Here is a 13,909-nt window from a genome sequence, read left to right as displayed (position 1 = left end):
AGCATTTCTTTAAGAAATGTTTTTTGTAAATGTTTTTTTGCAAGTCTAGAAATTTTTTAATCTAGTACATCTGATACTTTCTTAGTCTCCCCAACTGTCTTTTGTAGCACGATGTTTTGAAAAGTCTGGATTGACATTTTTTTTTTAATTTAAGCATTTCTTTAAGAAATTTTTAAATGTTTTTTTGCAAGTCTAGAATTTTTTTAATCCAGTACATCTGACACTTTCTTAGTCTCCCAAACTGTCTTTTGTAGCACGATTTTTTGAAAAAAAGTCTAGATTGACTTTTTTTTTTTAATTTAAGCATTTCTTTAAGAAATGTTTTTTTGCAAGTCTAGAATTTTTTTAATCTAGTACATCTGACACTTTCTTAGTCTCCCCCCCAACTGTCTTTTGTAGCACGATTTTTTGAAAAAAAGTCTGGATATCTCTCACATTTAACACTTTCTTTTTACTCCAAGCCAAAGTAATGCGAAGTAACCCAAAGTGGCCTAAAGTGACCTGAACCGACCTGAAGCTACTCGAAGTGACCTAAACATTATTTTTTACTAAATAAAAATAAAACTCTTAATCAAATCCGACAGGATTTAACCACATTGACTACTATACTTTGTAAACTGAAAAACACTATAACAAGAAAAGTATTAGAAACGCTATGTTAAAATTTGTAAAAAAGCAACGCCACAACCTAGTATGATTTTGAAAAATTATTGAAATCACAGATTTTAAATTCGAATTTGATGCCTATGCTTTTCACAACCAACTTGGCAAAAATCTTGTAAGTATAAAACACGATTAAAAATGACTGTTTTTTTGCAAGCTCATTTTGCAACTTGTTACATAAATAATATTTTTTAACTTTTTTATTTTTTTATTTTGAAAGAGTTTTTATTGTATGTTTTGATTTCCAAGTGTTACATTTTTCTTAGTATTTATAAGTTCATGTTATTTACTGATTTGTGTTACTTTATGCTTAACTTTTATAATTTTTACATTTTTTTATTTTTTATATTTTTTTAACTTTTACACTTTTATACTCCAATTTATGGTTTTAGAGATCCCTGTCTTATGATTTCATTTATAATTTCCGTTAAAAAAAATATGGTTTTATGTTCCTATTTTGTATAAACATGTTTTTGTATTTGTAATAAAATATGTATTTTTAAACTGCGATGAGGTTGCCCCTTTCAAAAAAAATTCGTAACGACGCCCATGGTATCTTGTTCAAAAACGAACTAATAAATCCAGCGAGACCCGCTGAAATTATATCAATTTCACTCTAATTTCACAATTTTTCAGTCAGTTTTAGCAAAAATATGCTAAAACACTCTAAAAAAAAAATAACAATAGTTTTGGCCTAATTTCATAAATTTTCGGTTTGTTTTTAACGAAATATTGCAAAATAGTTCTGTTTTTGACTAAAAACATACTAAAACGCTTAGAAATAGACAAAATAATGTACTTTTTGACCCATTTTAGCGATTTTTTTACATTGTTGAGTGTAATATCATTTAGAAAACCAAACTACGTCTCGATTATTTAACTTGTTTTTGAGAAAATTTAGTATTTGAGTTTCTGTGTGTAAAATGCTCAAAAAAAAATAGAGAAAAAAATAGTGTGATCATTTTTGACTGAATTTACTATATCAATAATTAAAAAATCAAATAAAATATTTGGGCGAATACCCGATTTATATAAATTATTTAAAAATACATTAATTTTCTGCTGGCACAGTCACGTTTCTAAAAAATCATCACAGATTTGATTTTTTTCAAAAGTTTTCACCAAATCATTAAACTAGTATAAAGATCACCTTCTGGCAACATTGCACATGTGACTAGAACTTGCAGTCAGTGTGACCAACACGTGCGATGAAAAACCCTAACCCCACTTTTGGCGCGTGATTTAAATTTCTTACCGGTTGGGGCGGACTGATGGAGTATTGCACCGGACTGTTGGAGGCCGATCCACTTTCCGAATTTCCGTGCGACATCATGCTGTTATTATTGTTATTTTCAAGGTTATTCATTAATCCTGCAGCTCCTAAAACGTCTAATTCCTAGCTAAAATACAACGTTCATCATCTCTCACCTTGAGGGTAATCCGAGCGTAAAAGATTCTCCGACTGCATTTTTCCTTTTAAACAGGTGATGTACCGATTACAGAAATCCTTACACAACTCTTGGACCTTTTCCAACTCCAATAAATGTATCCGTAATACTTGTATGGCTTTAATCATCTGTTAAAAAATCAAATTTGCAAAAAGAAAACAATTGTGGTTTATTATATACCAATCCGTCAATTTCGGGTTCGTTTGCTAAAAAGGGTTTGCGGTCGCGTTCTTGATGTTGTACAAATGCTTGAATGTCCAAATTGAAGGCATCGCTGGACTGAGGATCCGAAGATTGTGTTGCCAATTCGCATCTTTCGAATAACAACGCCAAAAGTGGGAATAAAGGATGTCTGTGTGAAAAATAAAAAAGTTAAAAAAAATTGGTTTAGTTTAGTCGTAAAGGTAGATATTACTTATAAACGGCCCTTTTGTCGGCTTCAAACTGTGCTTGGTCGGAATCTGGCGGGGGAAAAACCGACGTCGCTAGACTTTGAGGAACGGAATCGCCACCAGGTGGCACGCTGATCATTGCGCTCTGGACTCCACACTCCATTTCATCTTACCTAAAGAGATTAATCGATTAATCGATGCTTGGAGAAAGATAGAGAAGAAGAAAGCGAGTTCTTAAATGTGCGGCCAGTAAAAAACAGCTGCTCTGGCAATATTTGGTTAAAATTAATAAAAGAACGTCGGGATGGTGGAGCATCGCCGACGATTTGTGACCTTATACACTCGTTCTATACGTCAGTGGTTTCCTACGTTCGATATGTTTAATTCATTCCGTTCTGGGGCGGGAGAAACACAATTATTGTACTACGGAATCTGTCCCTCGGTGACACTTGTACATAATGACCCCTAAAGCCGTCCTTTTTCCTGTCGTTGAGAAATCTTATGCACTTGCTCTGTCTTATGACGTCGCGACGCTCACGACGTCTCTTTCTAACGCGACACTGCATTGCACGCAACAGTGCCTCCAATTCCGACTGGTGCACATTCGACACCCAAAGAAAAATTCTCGGTCTCATTTCGTCCGCAAAAAATTTAATTTAAATGTGCGTGTTTTTATTTTTGTACGATTGCATACAGTGAGCGGCAAAATTATGGGTTAATATTTTGTTTTGGCAAAAATGTTTGAAGAGGTCAATTTTCTTTTCAAAAAATACACAATTTTCAACTTGATTTCAATTCGATAGATCTTTTAAATGTCGAATGACAACACCAAAATAAAAAATATTACATAGTTTAAAAAAAAAAAACATCCAAAAAGTGAAATAATAAGAAAAACAAACATACAATTTTAATCAAGTTGAGAATGTTGTATTTTTTAAAAAGAAAATTGAGCATTTTTGCCAAAACAAAATATTTTCAGTTTTAATAAATAAGATTATTCCATAATTTTGCCGTTACATATAAAAATCAAATTAATGTGTTTTTCAATTCAATTTTCCAATACGTTTTTAATCATAAAACTTGGTGTATTATTTTTTCCAACATTAAAAAAAGCATTTTATTATCGTTACGAAAGCAAATAATAAACAATATTTAAATAATGGCCAATAATAATAATAAACAGTGTGGAAAAATCGAGGAAAAACAATACAGTACAGTCGTGACTGTCCCAAACCATTATTTTTAAAACAAAGTTTTTTGCAATTCTAATTCGGACAGGAAAAAGTGTTAAAAAATGAAAAATCTGGACTATTTGCCAACAAATGGCACCTTCCAACAATAATTTAGGATTTAGAACAGAAATGTATTTTATTCACAATCATAAAATAATAATCAAATTATCTTGCATGTAAAAAGTTGGAAAGTTTGACATTTCAACTTCCTTTAACAATTGATATAAAATAGCAGGTTCAGGTTGGGAAGTAGTCATTTCCGTATCAGTTAATAAGTAATATGACAGTTCAGATCGGGAAATGGTCACTTCCCAACCTGGACTGTCGTATGCTATATCTTTCAAAATATGATAAAATCTTTATTATTATTTTTATTGGCTTTCTGTTCTGAATGATTCCGAATAAAATAGTATGGTCGTTGCTCCATCGAAACTAGGCTTATTGCCTTGTTAATGAAGAAACTTCCACCTCCGTCTGTAATCTACTATTTGTAGTGTTGGTTAAAAAATCCGATTCTAATACACTGGCGGACACGGACTTTTGGACGATTTGTCATTCGACTGACATAAAAATGTAAAACGGGCCTTAGGCAACTAACCTCACTTACGGTTTTTGTAATTGTTATCCTGAGAGCGAGAGAAAAAATTACAACAAATCAAAATAATTTATAAAAACACGTACTGCTGGCATTATTGTTTCGGAAAATCGACGCCAAAAATAAATTTCAACTAAAACTTTCAAATTTTAGTTTCAAACGTCAATTATAATGACAATAAAGCGTGGCTTACATTGACATTTTTTGAACTGTCCTAAATTTGATGTCCAAAATTCCGTGTCCGCCACTGTACCAACTCCTTCTAATACCATATACTCAAATTATGTATAAAAACGGTCCAAATAAAAACGATAAACGTTTTGTATAGCGTTTAATTTTATTAAGGCACTCATCTTCGCTTCATGCTTCAATATTAAACTTCATGCTGTAAAATTTTGCCTTCCGCACTTATAACAAAAAATTTTCCTAAATGTTTTGGTGATTTTTGAACGGATGTAACTCATAGAAAAATGGTCGTATCTAGATTAAGAAAAAACCTATTTTGGAGCTTTAAGTTTCTAGTTTTGAGATCTTTTGGCAATTTTTTTTTCTGTGTTACGGTTATCACGTAACGTGAAAACAAATTGTTTTTCTCATTTTGACGAAGATCAGACAATATTCAGAAACAATATGTTCAACTGTTCCTTTAATTCTTTTATTTGAAGGATCGATTTAAAAATTTACAGGGTTATGAGGGGTACATAAAAACACTAAAAACATTAGTGAATACGCAGTAGATTTACTAAAACAACGCTAAAAGTTACTTTTCTCTCTTTTCTTCAAATCAATGTTGAGAGTGAAAAAAAAATTTAATTTATAAAAGGATCTTGTAAGACATTTATTCCAGTTTTTGACACTATCCTTATACAGGGTGTTTCACGTAATTTTACGAGGCCTGCGCCTGTAAGATGCAATCAATAATACATATTCCGATACGAACTCGATTACAAATTTTGAAAAATTGAATAATTTTCTCTAATTTGTTCACCCTTTCAAAAATTACAACGTTTTTAGTTAGTTAGTGATTAAGACAGATAAACTACAATCATATTCATGCCGTCTCTTGATATAACAAATGATAATTGTTTCTGAAAAACTGCAGTTTATGAGTACTAATGAAACAGTGATTAGTTTGACAACTACTGTCATGGGTTTCCAAAAATTAAATAAATAAATGTGTGTTTTTTGTATCCAGTGTTCTGTGACTTTTGTATATTTGGGTGCGTACATTAGGCGCAAGCCTCGTAAAGTTATGTGAAACACCCTGTATGTGGTCATTGATTGTTGAGATATCGATGATCAAAGACAAAAGGATCTTTTTACATTATCCTTTAAGGAAAGTAATCGGCTGAAATTTGACCTACCCTGATTTTTACATTTCTGGACGAATTATAACTTCAAGACACCAAAAAAGTTGGTTTGTGTGACTCTCTCTCTGTGTGTGTATGTCTGTAAACAGCATATCTCGAGAACAGTAAGAGCTAGAAACTTGAAATTTGGTATGTAAGTTACTTGTAGCAAGGGGACGTAGCACGAAACAATTGGTAAAAATCGGTCGAACCGTTCGGCCGCAAAGACAAAAAGTTGGTCGGAAGCCGCATACGGTTGAAGATACAATAAATTCATGGGGATGCAAATTATTTAGAATCATGAAAAATACCTTATTAAACAGTAAAATGTGATAGAATAATAATAATAATAATAATATGGGTACCGAATTAAAAAAAAACTTCACCCCAGACTTGACCCGCGACAACTATGATCTGGCACTAACACAAAGGTTACACTAAATTATTGTCGTTATTAGGATGTTTTCCAAATAAGTGGAATAAGGAAAGTTGTGTGATGTTCACACCTGATTTTTTCATTTGAATTCAGATATCTCAGCGACAAATTGACGTAAAGAGAATATAAAAAAAGCATATTAAATATGAATGAACAAGCTATCCGGCCTTTGCATTGTCTTAACTAAAAAAAAAACCAAAAGCAAAAACAAAAAAAAATAGATTTTTTTTCTCGCGCAATTACTTAGGATTACGTGATAACCGTAACACAGAAAAAAAAATTGCCAAAAGTTCTCAAAACTACAAACTTTAAGCTTCAAAATAGTTTTTCTTTGATCTAAATACGACCATTTTTCGATGAGTTACAGCCTTTCAAAAATCACCAAAAAAATTTCCAAAATTTTTTATTCCTTTAATTTTTTTGAGTATTTCGACCAAAAAGTCAATTCATAATTTTTCTACGATCTATGGAGATTTATTTCCGAATATTGTTTATAAAATCAGCAAAAAAAAATAGAATTGAAAAATTTGAATTAAATTCATTTTTGAGAAAATTATTTTTAATTTATGACTTGCTCACTTGGGTCGTCGTAAACTCATGTGATAGTGGGAACTATAATTGGGGTAAAACGGTAAAGTTTACAACTGTGAAAAGGTCGGGTGTTAGTGATTGCATCAAATTTTGTCAGTTTTATAACGATGTTGTAAATAAGGGGCTTCAAAAGGTCGGCTACTTGTAAATGATTATTTTGTGGGCAAATTAATTTATTTTCCCTTAAATCATTCGTATGTTTTGCGTCCAAATAAAAAAATCGATTGATTATGTAGAAAACTAAATTCAAATTACTTTATCAAAATCAATAGTTTTCAATTTTTCATTTGAAATTAACAGTATGGCCAACACATAGTAACAAATGTCATTCATAAGCCATTCAAAAGTGTCATGATGTGTCTGAGGTTTCCAGCATGACCAACCCAAAAAAGCAACATTTCATTTAATTCTTGGCAAGCTTCGGTTTTCCACCTCATATTCAAAACGTAACCATTATGTCAGAAAAGAAAACAAACCGAAAAAGAAAAGACATCTCGACGCCAATTTTCCGTCTCTGTTTTCCACGTCCCTTTGCACCAGTCTGTTTTCTTTATATTTTTAAGTTCGTGCATGCTTAAAATGTTTATGGCTGCTTATATGTTATTTGAATCCACCCTTGTTTGAAATATGTTTCACTACGAATTCTGCATTAAAAACTCTAAAGGTGGGGGGGACCCCCGAAAATCACGATCTCTATGGTTATTAATTTAGGGATGTTTTATATTTTCAAGTTGTCGCTAAATATGTACAAATAGACGCGTTTCAAGTTTAATTAGGAAAAATCGAAATTGTTTACACACAACCTAACCTAAACCATTCGACGTGTTAAATGAAACAGAAAATATGGAAGGGCATATCAATTTACACTGATTACAGTCCAAGTGCTAACCAGACGGGTTAACCTCGTGACGTGAAAAAAAAATTAAAAAAAATCTTACATAATTCCGTTTAAAAAACAGCGAATTCCTCAAAGTAGTCCCCCATCAAGAACCGTTTCGAGTACACAAAAACACCATCATCAAAGACACCCGGTTCCGAAAGCAAGCAAGGTTAACTTGATCGCGCACCAAAAAAAACAACACACACACGAATTTTCACCAACAAATCACAGATAACTGCTGAAACAATCGCTGAAAATATCGGTCACCGTTACTAAACTATCACATGTGAGTCTTCCGGTGTTTTTCGACGAAAATCAAGTGTTTACATGTCACTTTGCCTGTAACAAATGACTTTCTGTCTAGACTCGCAAGACGTATGTCAATATTCGTCAAAATCAAAATGGCTACGCCTTTAATTTTCAAGCAACGACAGATGTCCCACCTACTCCACTTCTGTCACACATGGAATAGAGACAGTGAGCGAGATGGGGACATCCGTCGGTGATTGATCGGACTAAAACACGCCCAACGCAGTAATTACACGCTAAGCAGTTCAAATTTGAGCGCCAAACTGTTATATTTTTTTTTCCAATCACTTGTGTTTTTTTATTATTGAAGAAACACAAAAATTTTACTTAATACTAGAATTGGGACGTGTTTTTGCAAACGCATGCGCACAACACATTTTTACACGACTAAAACTTTAATTAATTTACACAATTTTTTGCTAAATACAATTGATAATATCATAAATAGTAGAACACAAGCCAGTAGAAACTTCTCGTGTTTCTTCTCCATCAATAAATTGTAATCTTCGATATAGGAAAATCGGTTTTTGTACTGTTGAGGTAACTCAAATTTGCTAGGAACTGGAAATAAAGACGTGTAAAAATCAAACATCAGTCTTTGAATCACGTCATTGTTTGTGGTTTGAGAGTGGTCCAAATTGTCGTTGAGACAAACAAATTTCCTGCAAAAAAAATCAAATAAGAAATGACAAACACGACAAACCTTGCGTTTCTTCGGATGTCATCCAACTGGTTGATAACTTGAGTCAAATTCGAGTTTAGCATTTTAAAAGTGACCAATTTCTTATCAGAGTCTTTAATTAACTCGAATTTGAATCTGTGTTCGGTTGCGAATTGTGTTTCCAAAATTTGCGCCAATGTGTGACATTTTTTAACAAAATTTTTCGTAACGACAAAATCCGAATTGGAGCAGTTTATCAAAATGGAAGCAAAATGTCGAAAAGCTTCATCGTTTAATGGAAGTTCGTATAATTTCGTCATGACGGTCCGAATTTCATTTTCGGACCAAACACTACAACAAATTTTGATTTTTTGGTCTCTTGGTTGAAACTCCTCACCCGGACGAGTCCGTATCAAACTTATCAAAAATCTGATCAATACCGGCGATCTTTTTCTCATGTATTATGTAATAATAGTAGGAAAATGCAAACTGGATATCGTCCACACTTCTGAGCCGATTTCTGGCCGTTTTATCGAAATGTTTTTGAAATTTTCTTTGCATTTCATTCATGATGTCTTTATCTATCATGATAGGGGCATGTGCTGGGACTTTGCGTACGGAAAAACCGTAAAAATCATTCAAAATTCGATTCGTGTGCTGCAGGGAGGCGGTATAAGGGTCAGTAATGGTTTTTTTGCGTGTTTTGTGCCGTCTCAACTTATCCAAAAGGAGGATTTTTCTGTTATGTTGTTGGATAAGTTGCGATATGTTAATTGTTTCGTGTTGGGCCAGTTTGTGGCTAAAATTCTGTGCCAAATAAGTGATGTTTTCAATGTCGTGATCGTCAAGAATAACATCGCCGTGTAAAGTCTTCGGATTGGAATCACAATCGCCCCCATCCATCTGACATTTGGGGTTGTTACAAACATCATCACAATGTCCGTCAGCCACAAACAACCAGGAGCATTCGGGCGAACAAGGGGGCAACAATGTGGATAAATAAACGAGAAAACCGCGACTCGGGGAGTAAAAATCGTCGAGGAAGAGTGGTGATTGTAAAAAAATATCATCATTGAAGTAAATAAACCGTTTCGAAAGACCTGGAATTCTGAAACAGTGTTTTAGATTGTTGATTTTTTACACACTCCTCTACCTATGCAAGTGCATTTCGATGGCAGGACTAGAAAAGCTGGGAACATTGAAAGTGTCCTCGAAAATCTCCTCATGTGTCACTAAACTAACCCTTTCATAATCCAGATTCAACCACGAGGGTATTTGCCCATTGGTAACAATAAAAACATGCCGAATCCAGGGTGCATACTTCTCCAGTGACCTCAGAGAGAACATAAGCTCATATTTATCGTCATATCGGGAGAAATCAATCCACGAATCGTATTTCTTCACGTAGAACTTTAGGTTTTCCAGAAATCGTGGATCGGAGCCGTTGACCCATGTGTAGACCACGTCGATGGGGTCCTGCGGGGGACATGTGCCAAATAAATGGAAAACCTGAAACGTTTTAATGAAAAGTGACCCGATTTGAGGGGACCTAACCTCGAAAACATAGAACACGAAAATGTACAAGACGAGAGCCCCCAGACAGTAATGTTTAAATCGCCGGTTCAAGTGGCACACAATCATGCCTTTGGGGGGCGAAAAGTGAATAAATAAACAAAAGAGGTGTTTTTAAGTGTGCGAATTTTCATTGCGTTTGCGCGGGACTAAAATAAAACCGGCAAGACAACCAAAATAGGATTTATTTATATAACCTCAAATCACAATGTGACGCAATGTTGCCAGTTTTATACCAGACCGAAGCTCTTATCGAGTTCATTTTCCGAGATTTTCCTCTTCTTGAATTTCTTTATTAAGGCGACGTCTCGCGCTAATTCGGCCAAATCCTCTTCACTTATTCCACTTTTCCTCTTTTTTCCCGGTTTTTCTTTCGCCCGTTTCCGTTTCAGTCGTTTCTCTTTCTTTTCGTTTTTCTTTTGTTTAGTTAATGACCACGGCTCGTTTGGTTTTTTCACAGTTTTGGGTTTCCCCGGCCATGAGCCGGTATTTTGATAGACTTCCAGTTTTTGTAGTCTTACTTTTTCCCTTTGTTTGTCCTTGTAGGGAATCGTGTTGAGGTCGACTTCGAGGGGCTCAAATCCGGCCGAACTGTGTTTCTTCAGTTCGGGCATTTTCGGTAATTGGAGTAAACCGTAGCTTGTGGCCACTTGACCGAACGGAAATTCCTTGATTCGCAATAATAACGAACATTCGTGTTTCGAGTAGGCTCTCACGTGCGAAACAAATGCCCTTTTGGCTTTTTCCATTATATCGCGATCAGTTTTTTGCAAATTTTGTAAAATGTTTTTCAAATTTTCACTAGTTTTAGTGTTTGAAACGTCGGGGAGTTGGTCTAGTTTGACTCTCTGATTTTTTTCGATGAAAGGGACGTAGGATTCTTCAGTGTCGAGGAGGAAAAGGAGAGACGATCCTTGACGTCCTTGTCTTGCAGTTCTACCAACGCGGTGAACGAAAGCACTAGCACTGGCCGGGGGATCCCACTGGAGGACCCAATCAACCTAAACATGAAAATTAGCCCCAATTACTTCAAATTAATTATAATAATTACTTCCGGAATGTCAATTCCTCTTGCTAGAACATCAGTACATAGTAATAATCCTCTAGTTGAGTTTTTAAATTTCTCAATAATTTTTTTGCGTTTCTCTTTCATTTTTCCATGAATCGCCAAAATCGGGAAATCGGCAAAAATATGAGGAAACGTTTCCGACCAAAAATCAACGACGGCACAAGTCGGTAAAAAAAGCATCGCTTTTTGCACAGACCGACTTTGCAAAAATGTAAAAAGTGCCGCTAATTTATGATTATTATTCGCAATAATATAATAATTGTCTAATTTTTCGGGCGTGCTATGTTCGGCCTTCACACTAACGCTGACCAAAACTGGATTCCTGAGTCCGGCCCTGATTAAATCTTGCAATTGTTTAGTCTGAGTGGCTGAAAAAAGACCGGTACGTCTCTGTTTCGGCAAATAGCTCAAAATTACGTCGAGAGATTTCCGAAAACCGTAATCTAGCAGTCGGTCGGCTTCGTCTAGGATTAAAATTTCCTACAATAAAAATGAGAAAAGAAAAATTGGGTGATTTTTGATCTTTACCAAATTTTTCAAAGCTGAGGTTAAGTTAAAATCACTTTTGCGCGAAAGTAAGTCTTCAAATCGACCCGGGGTACAAATAATTACATTGCCACCGTCCCGTTTTAAATTATTGAAATCTTCTTCAACTGAATTACCCCCAACTAATAACAAAGAAGTTATCCCCTGGAAAATAACATAAAACCATCAACGATTTCCACCACGTTTGTCTTACTGATATCGACTCAAGTAACTGGTTTAAAACTTGTTTAATCTGAGTGGCCAATTCACGTGTCGGTGAGACAATCAAAGCCCCAATTTCTTGTCTTTTCCATTTGTCGCGTTGTTTGAGTATTTGGAGTAGCGGAATGAGGAATGCTAGCGTCTTTCCGGACCCTATAAACCGATTTAGTGGAATTTTGCGATTAAAAATGTAAATTACCTGTTACAGCTTCAGCGACTACATCTTTCTTGTTTAATAATTGTGGAATTGCAGCCGCTTGAATTGGTGTCATTGTTGGAAAATTGAGGGTTTTTATGGCATTTTGTACCTCTTTGTGAAGATTTACACCCAATTCGGCCCACGATTTCCCCATTTTTTAGACCACAAAAAAGTGAGGTTAGAAAAGTGGGGTTATGGTTTAAATTTCAGGCTACCGAACGTATTGTTTTTAATAGAATTTTCTATGTATTTATAAACACAGGTGTAAAAAAATGTTACTTGGAATTAAACCTGAAGTCTCCTTTGCGTTAAGAATTTTTTATTACTATCATTTATCTAGAAATTATGAATTTGGGAATGGTTTGTAAATCGGGCTACTGGACTTATCAGCTTTTTAAATTTAGTTTGTAAATAATTACGTAATTGTTGCAAATTGGGTGTGGGGAATATTACGTGAAATAAAACGAGGAAAAGTCTCTTTATTTTTTATTGAGAATTTTTACATATTAGAATTTTTTATTTAAACATTTATTATTGGATAAATTCTTATATTCCGTATCTTTACTGTCTATCCACATTTATTTATTTATTTTATTGTAACAGAATTAATTACAACTCCTGACATCATAACGTAAACATTAAAAGAAATAAATATTCATTATTAAATAATGGAAATCCTATTTGTATAAAGGTAAAAATTACGCCTGACACCGAAAAAATGCCAGTGTTGGGGTAAACCCCTTGACTGAATCAGCAAAAAAGCAAATATTTCACCTAATCAGCAAAACATTACCACAGCCAATAGAGCTCAAATCAGCAATAACCTAGACGGAATAAATTTGATGTTAAATTTATGGCATATTTTGGTATTCCGTCTAAAAACCGCAAGAAAAAACTCAATAAATACTCTTAATTACAAAACTTTAATTTGGAGAATTTTTTGAACAGCTCTGTTCGTGTGCTTTATGTTTTGGTGAACTCGTTGGCGACGTATCATCATCTTCCTCTTCTTCAAGCAATTTTCGTGCCAATTTCACCGCATAAAACTCATTATAATGTTTCTTACGTTTATGTTCAAATTCCCGCTTTTTCGCTCTTTCCTCTGGGGTCAAATCCTCGTCCTCGTCCGAGGAGTCGTCTTGTTCTAGCAAGGCCTTAGGCGGCAGAGCGGCCCCCGATTTGATCTTCTCCTCAAGTTCGGAGAGATTTAGACCATCGACTTTATCTGGGTTTAAATAGTTGTATGGGGTCTTGGGTTCGTCGATTTTCATGTGTCCGTAATCCTTATCAGGTGGGTGGAGCGTTGCCATTATATTCATTTCGTCCCATGTTGTTTTATTTATGGATTTTCTGAAAAAGGGGCGATTAGTCACAAGAGGAAATTTCCTAACCAAACAAAATTTGGATGATTCATTTTTTTAATTTGGGGCTGTTTGGGGGATCTAAAGGGGCGTACCGTGGAGCTGCATGTGCTTCTTGTTTGTCGAAACTGCTCGAATTTTTTAATATGCCTTTTGAAGGCTTTTTTTGTAATTTATCTGCCATTGTTACTACCGAATTTTGACATCTTGTGGCTACAATTACGACACTGACATCTCCGCTAAATCAATACGCTTGATTCCCGGGGTTGTTTTTTTACACTACTTTTGTAAATTTGAAAATTTTGGTGTTTTTCAAAGTAATTAGAATTGTTGAGTTGTTTCGATTTGGGATAAATTTGAAAAAAATTGGTGTGACTTTATAAACAACGTGGCGCATGCGTGATT

The 13,909-nt window shown here is 34.5% G+C and overlaps 4 protein-coding genes across 5 annotated transcripts in view; all 4 read right to left on the bottom strand.

Moving 5' to 3' along the window:
• The window catches only part of LOC123008482 (homeobox protein PKNOX2-like), a 10,745-nt gene extending 2,762 nt beyond the window's left edge, over positions 1–7,983 (bottom strand). Inside the window, exons 1-5 of one of the 2 annotated variants that reach the window (XM_044404298.1) lie at positions 7,645–7,983; positions 2,527–2,676; positions 2,292–2,463; positions 2,092–2,239; positions 1,919–2,043 (exon numbers count right to left, since the gene is read on the bottom strand). In XM_044404298.1, the coding sequence (XP_044260233.1) occupies positions 1,919–2,043; positions 2,092–2,239; positions 2,292–2,463; positions 2,527–2,666 (585 nt within the window). In that variant the 5' untranslated portion in view covers positions 2,667–2,676; positions 7,645–7,983. Of the gene's footprint in view, positions 1–1,918; positions 2,053–2,091; positions 2,240–2,291; positions 2,464–2,526; positions 2,677–7,644 lie in introns of both variants that reach the window. The other variant, XM_044404297.1, reaches the window with a different exon arrangement.
• A 288-nt stretch (positions 7,984–8,271) lies between these two features.
• Positions 8,272–10,292, bottom strand: LOC123008481 (N-acetylglucosamine-1-phosphotransferase subunits alpha/beta). Its single transcript, XM_044404296.1, has 5 exons — positions 10,111–10,292; positions 9,710–10,065; positions 8,954–9,664; positions 8,599–8,907; positions 8,272–8,557 (listed from the first exon to the last, which is right to left on the bottom strand). The coding sequence occupies exons 1-5, from the start codon at positions 10,195–10,197 to the stop codon at positions 8,275–8,277; spliced, it is 1,746 nt and encodes a 581-aa protein (XP_044260231.1). The 5' UTR covers positions 10,198–10,292; the 3' UTR covers positions 8,272–8,274.
• Positions 10,293–10,296: 4 nt separating this feature from the next.
• LOC123008480 (probable ATP-dependent RNA helicase DDX55 homolog) lies at positions 10,297–12,354 on the bottom strand. The gene is made up of 5 exons (XM_044404295.1): positions 12,144–12,354; positions 11,937–12,097; positions 11,726–11,887; positions 11,180–11,677; positions 10,297–11,129 (listed from the first exon to the last, which is right to left on the bottom strand). Exons 1-5 carry the CDS (start codon positions 12,295–12,297, stop codon positions 10,359–10,361), a joined length of 1,746 nt encoding a protein of 581 aa, XP_044260230.1. The 5' UTR covers positions 12,298–12,354; the 3' UTR covers positions 10,297–10,358.
• Positions 12,355–12,616: 262 nt separating this feature from the next.
• On the bottom strand, positions 12,617–13,896 carry LOC123009050 (protein phosphatase inhibitor 2-like). Its single transcript, XM_044405161.1, has 2 exons — positions 13,600–13,896; positions 12,617–13,493 (listed from the first exon to the last, which is right to left on the bottom strand). Exons 1-2 carry the CDS (start codon positions 13,686–13,688, stop codon positions 13,067–13,069), a joined length of 516 nt encoding a protein of 171 aa, XP_044261096.1. The 5' UTR covers positions 13,689–13,896; the 3' UTR covers positions 12,617–13,066.
• Positions 13,897–13,909: the final 13 nt, after the last annotated feature.

This window comes from Tribolium madens, unplaced genomic scaffold, assembly GCF_015345945.1.
Source record: "Tribolium madens isolate multiple individuals breed KSU strain unplaced genomic scaffold, Tmad_KSU_1.1 Scaffold_71;HRSCAF=194;Tcas5.2_LG6, whole genome shotgun sequence".
Classification (NCBI taxonomy): Eukaryota; Metazoa; Arthropoda; class Insecta; order Coleoptera; family Tenebrionidae; genus Tribolium; species Tribolium madens.
This window is presented reverse-complemented; position numbering and strand designations above follow the sequence as displayed.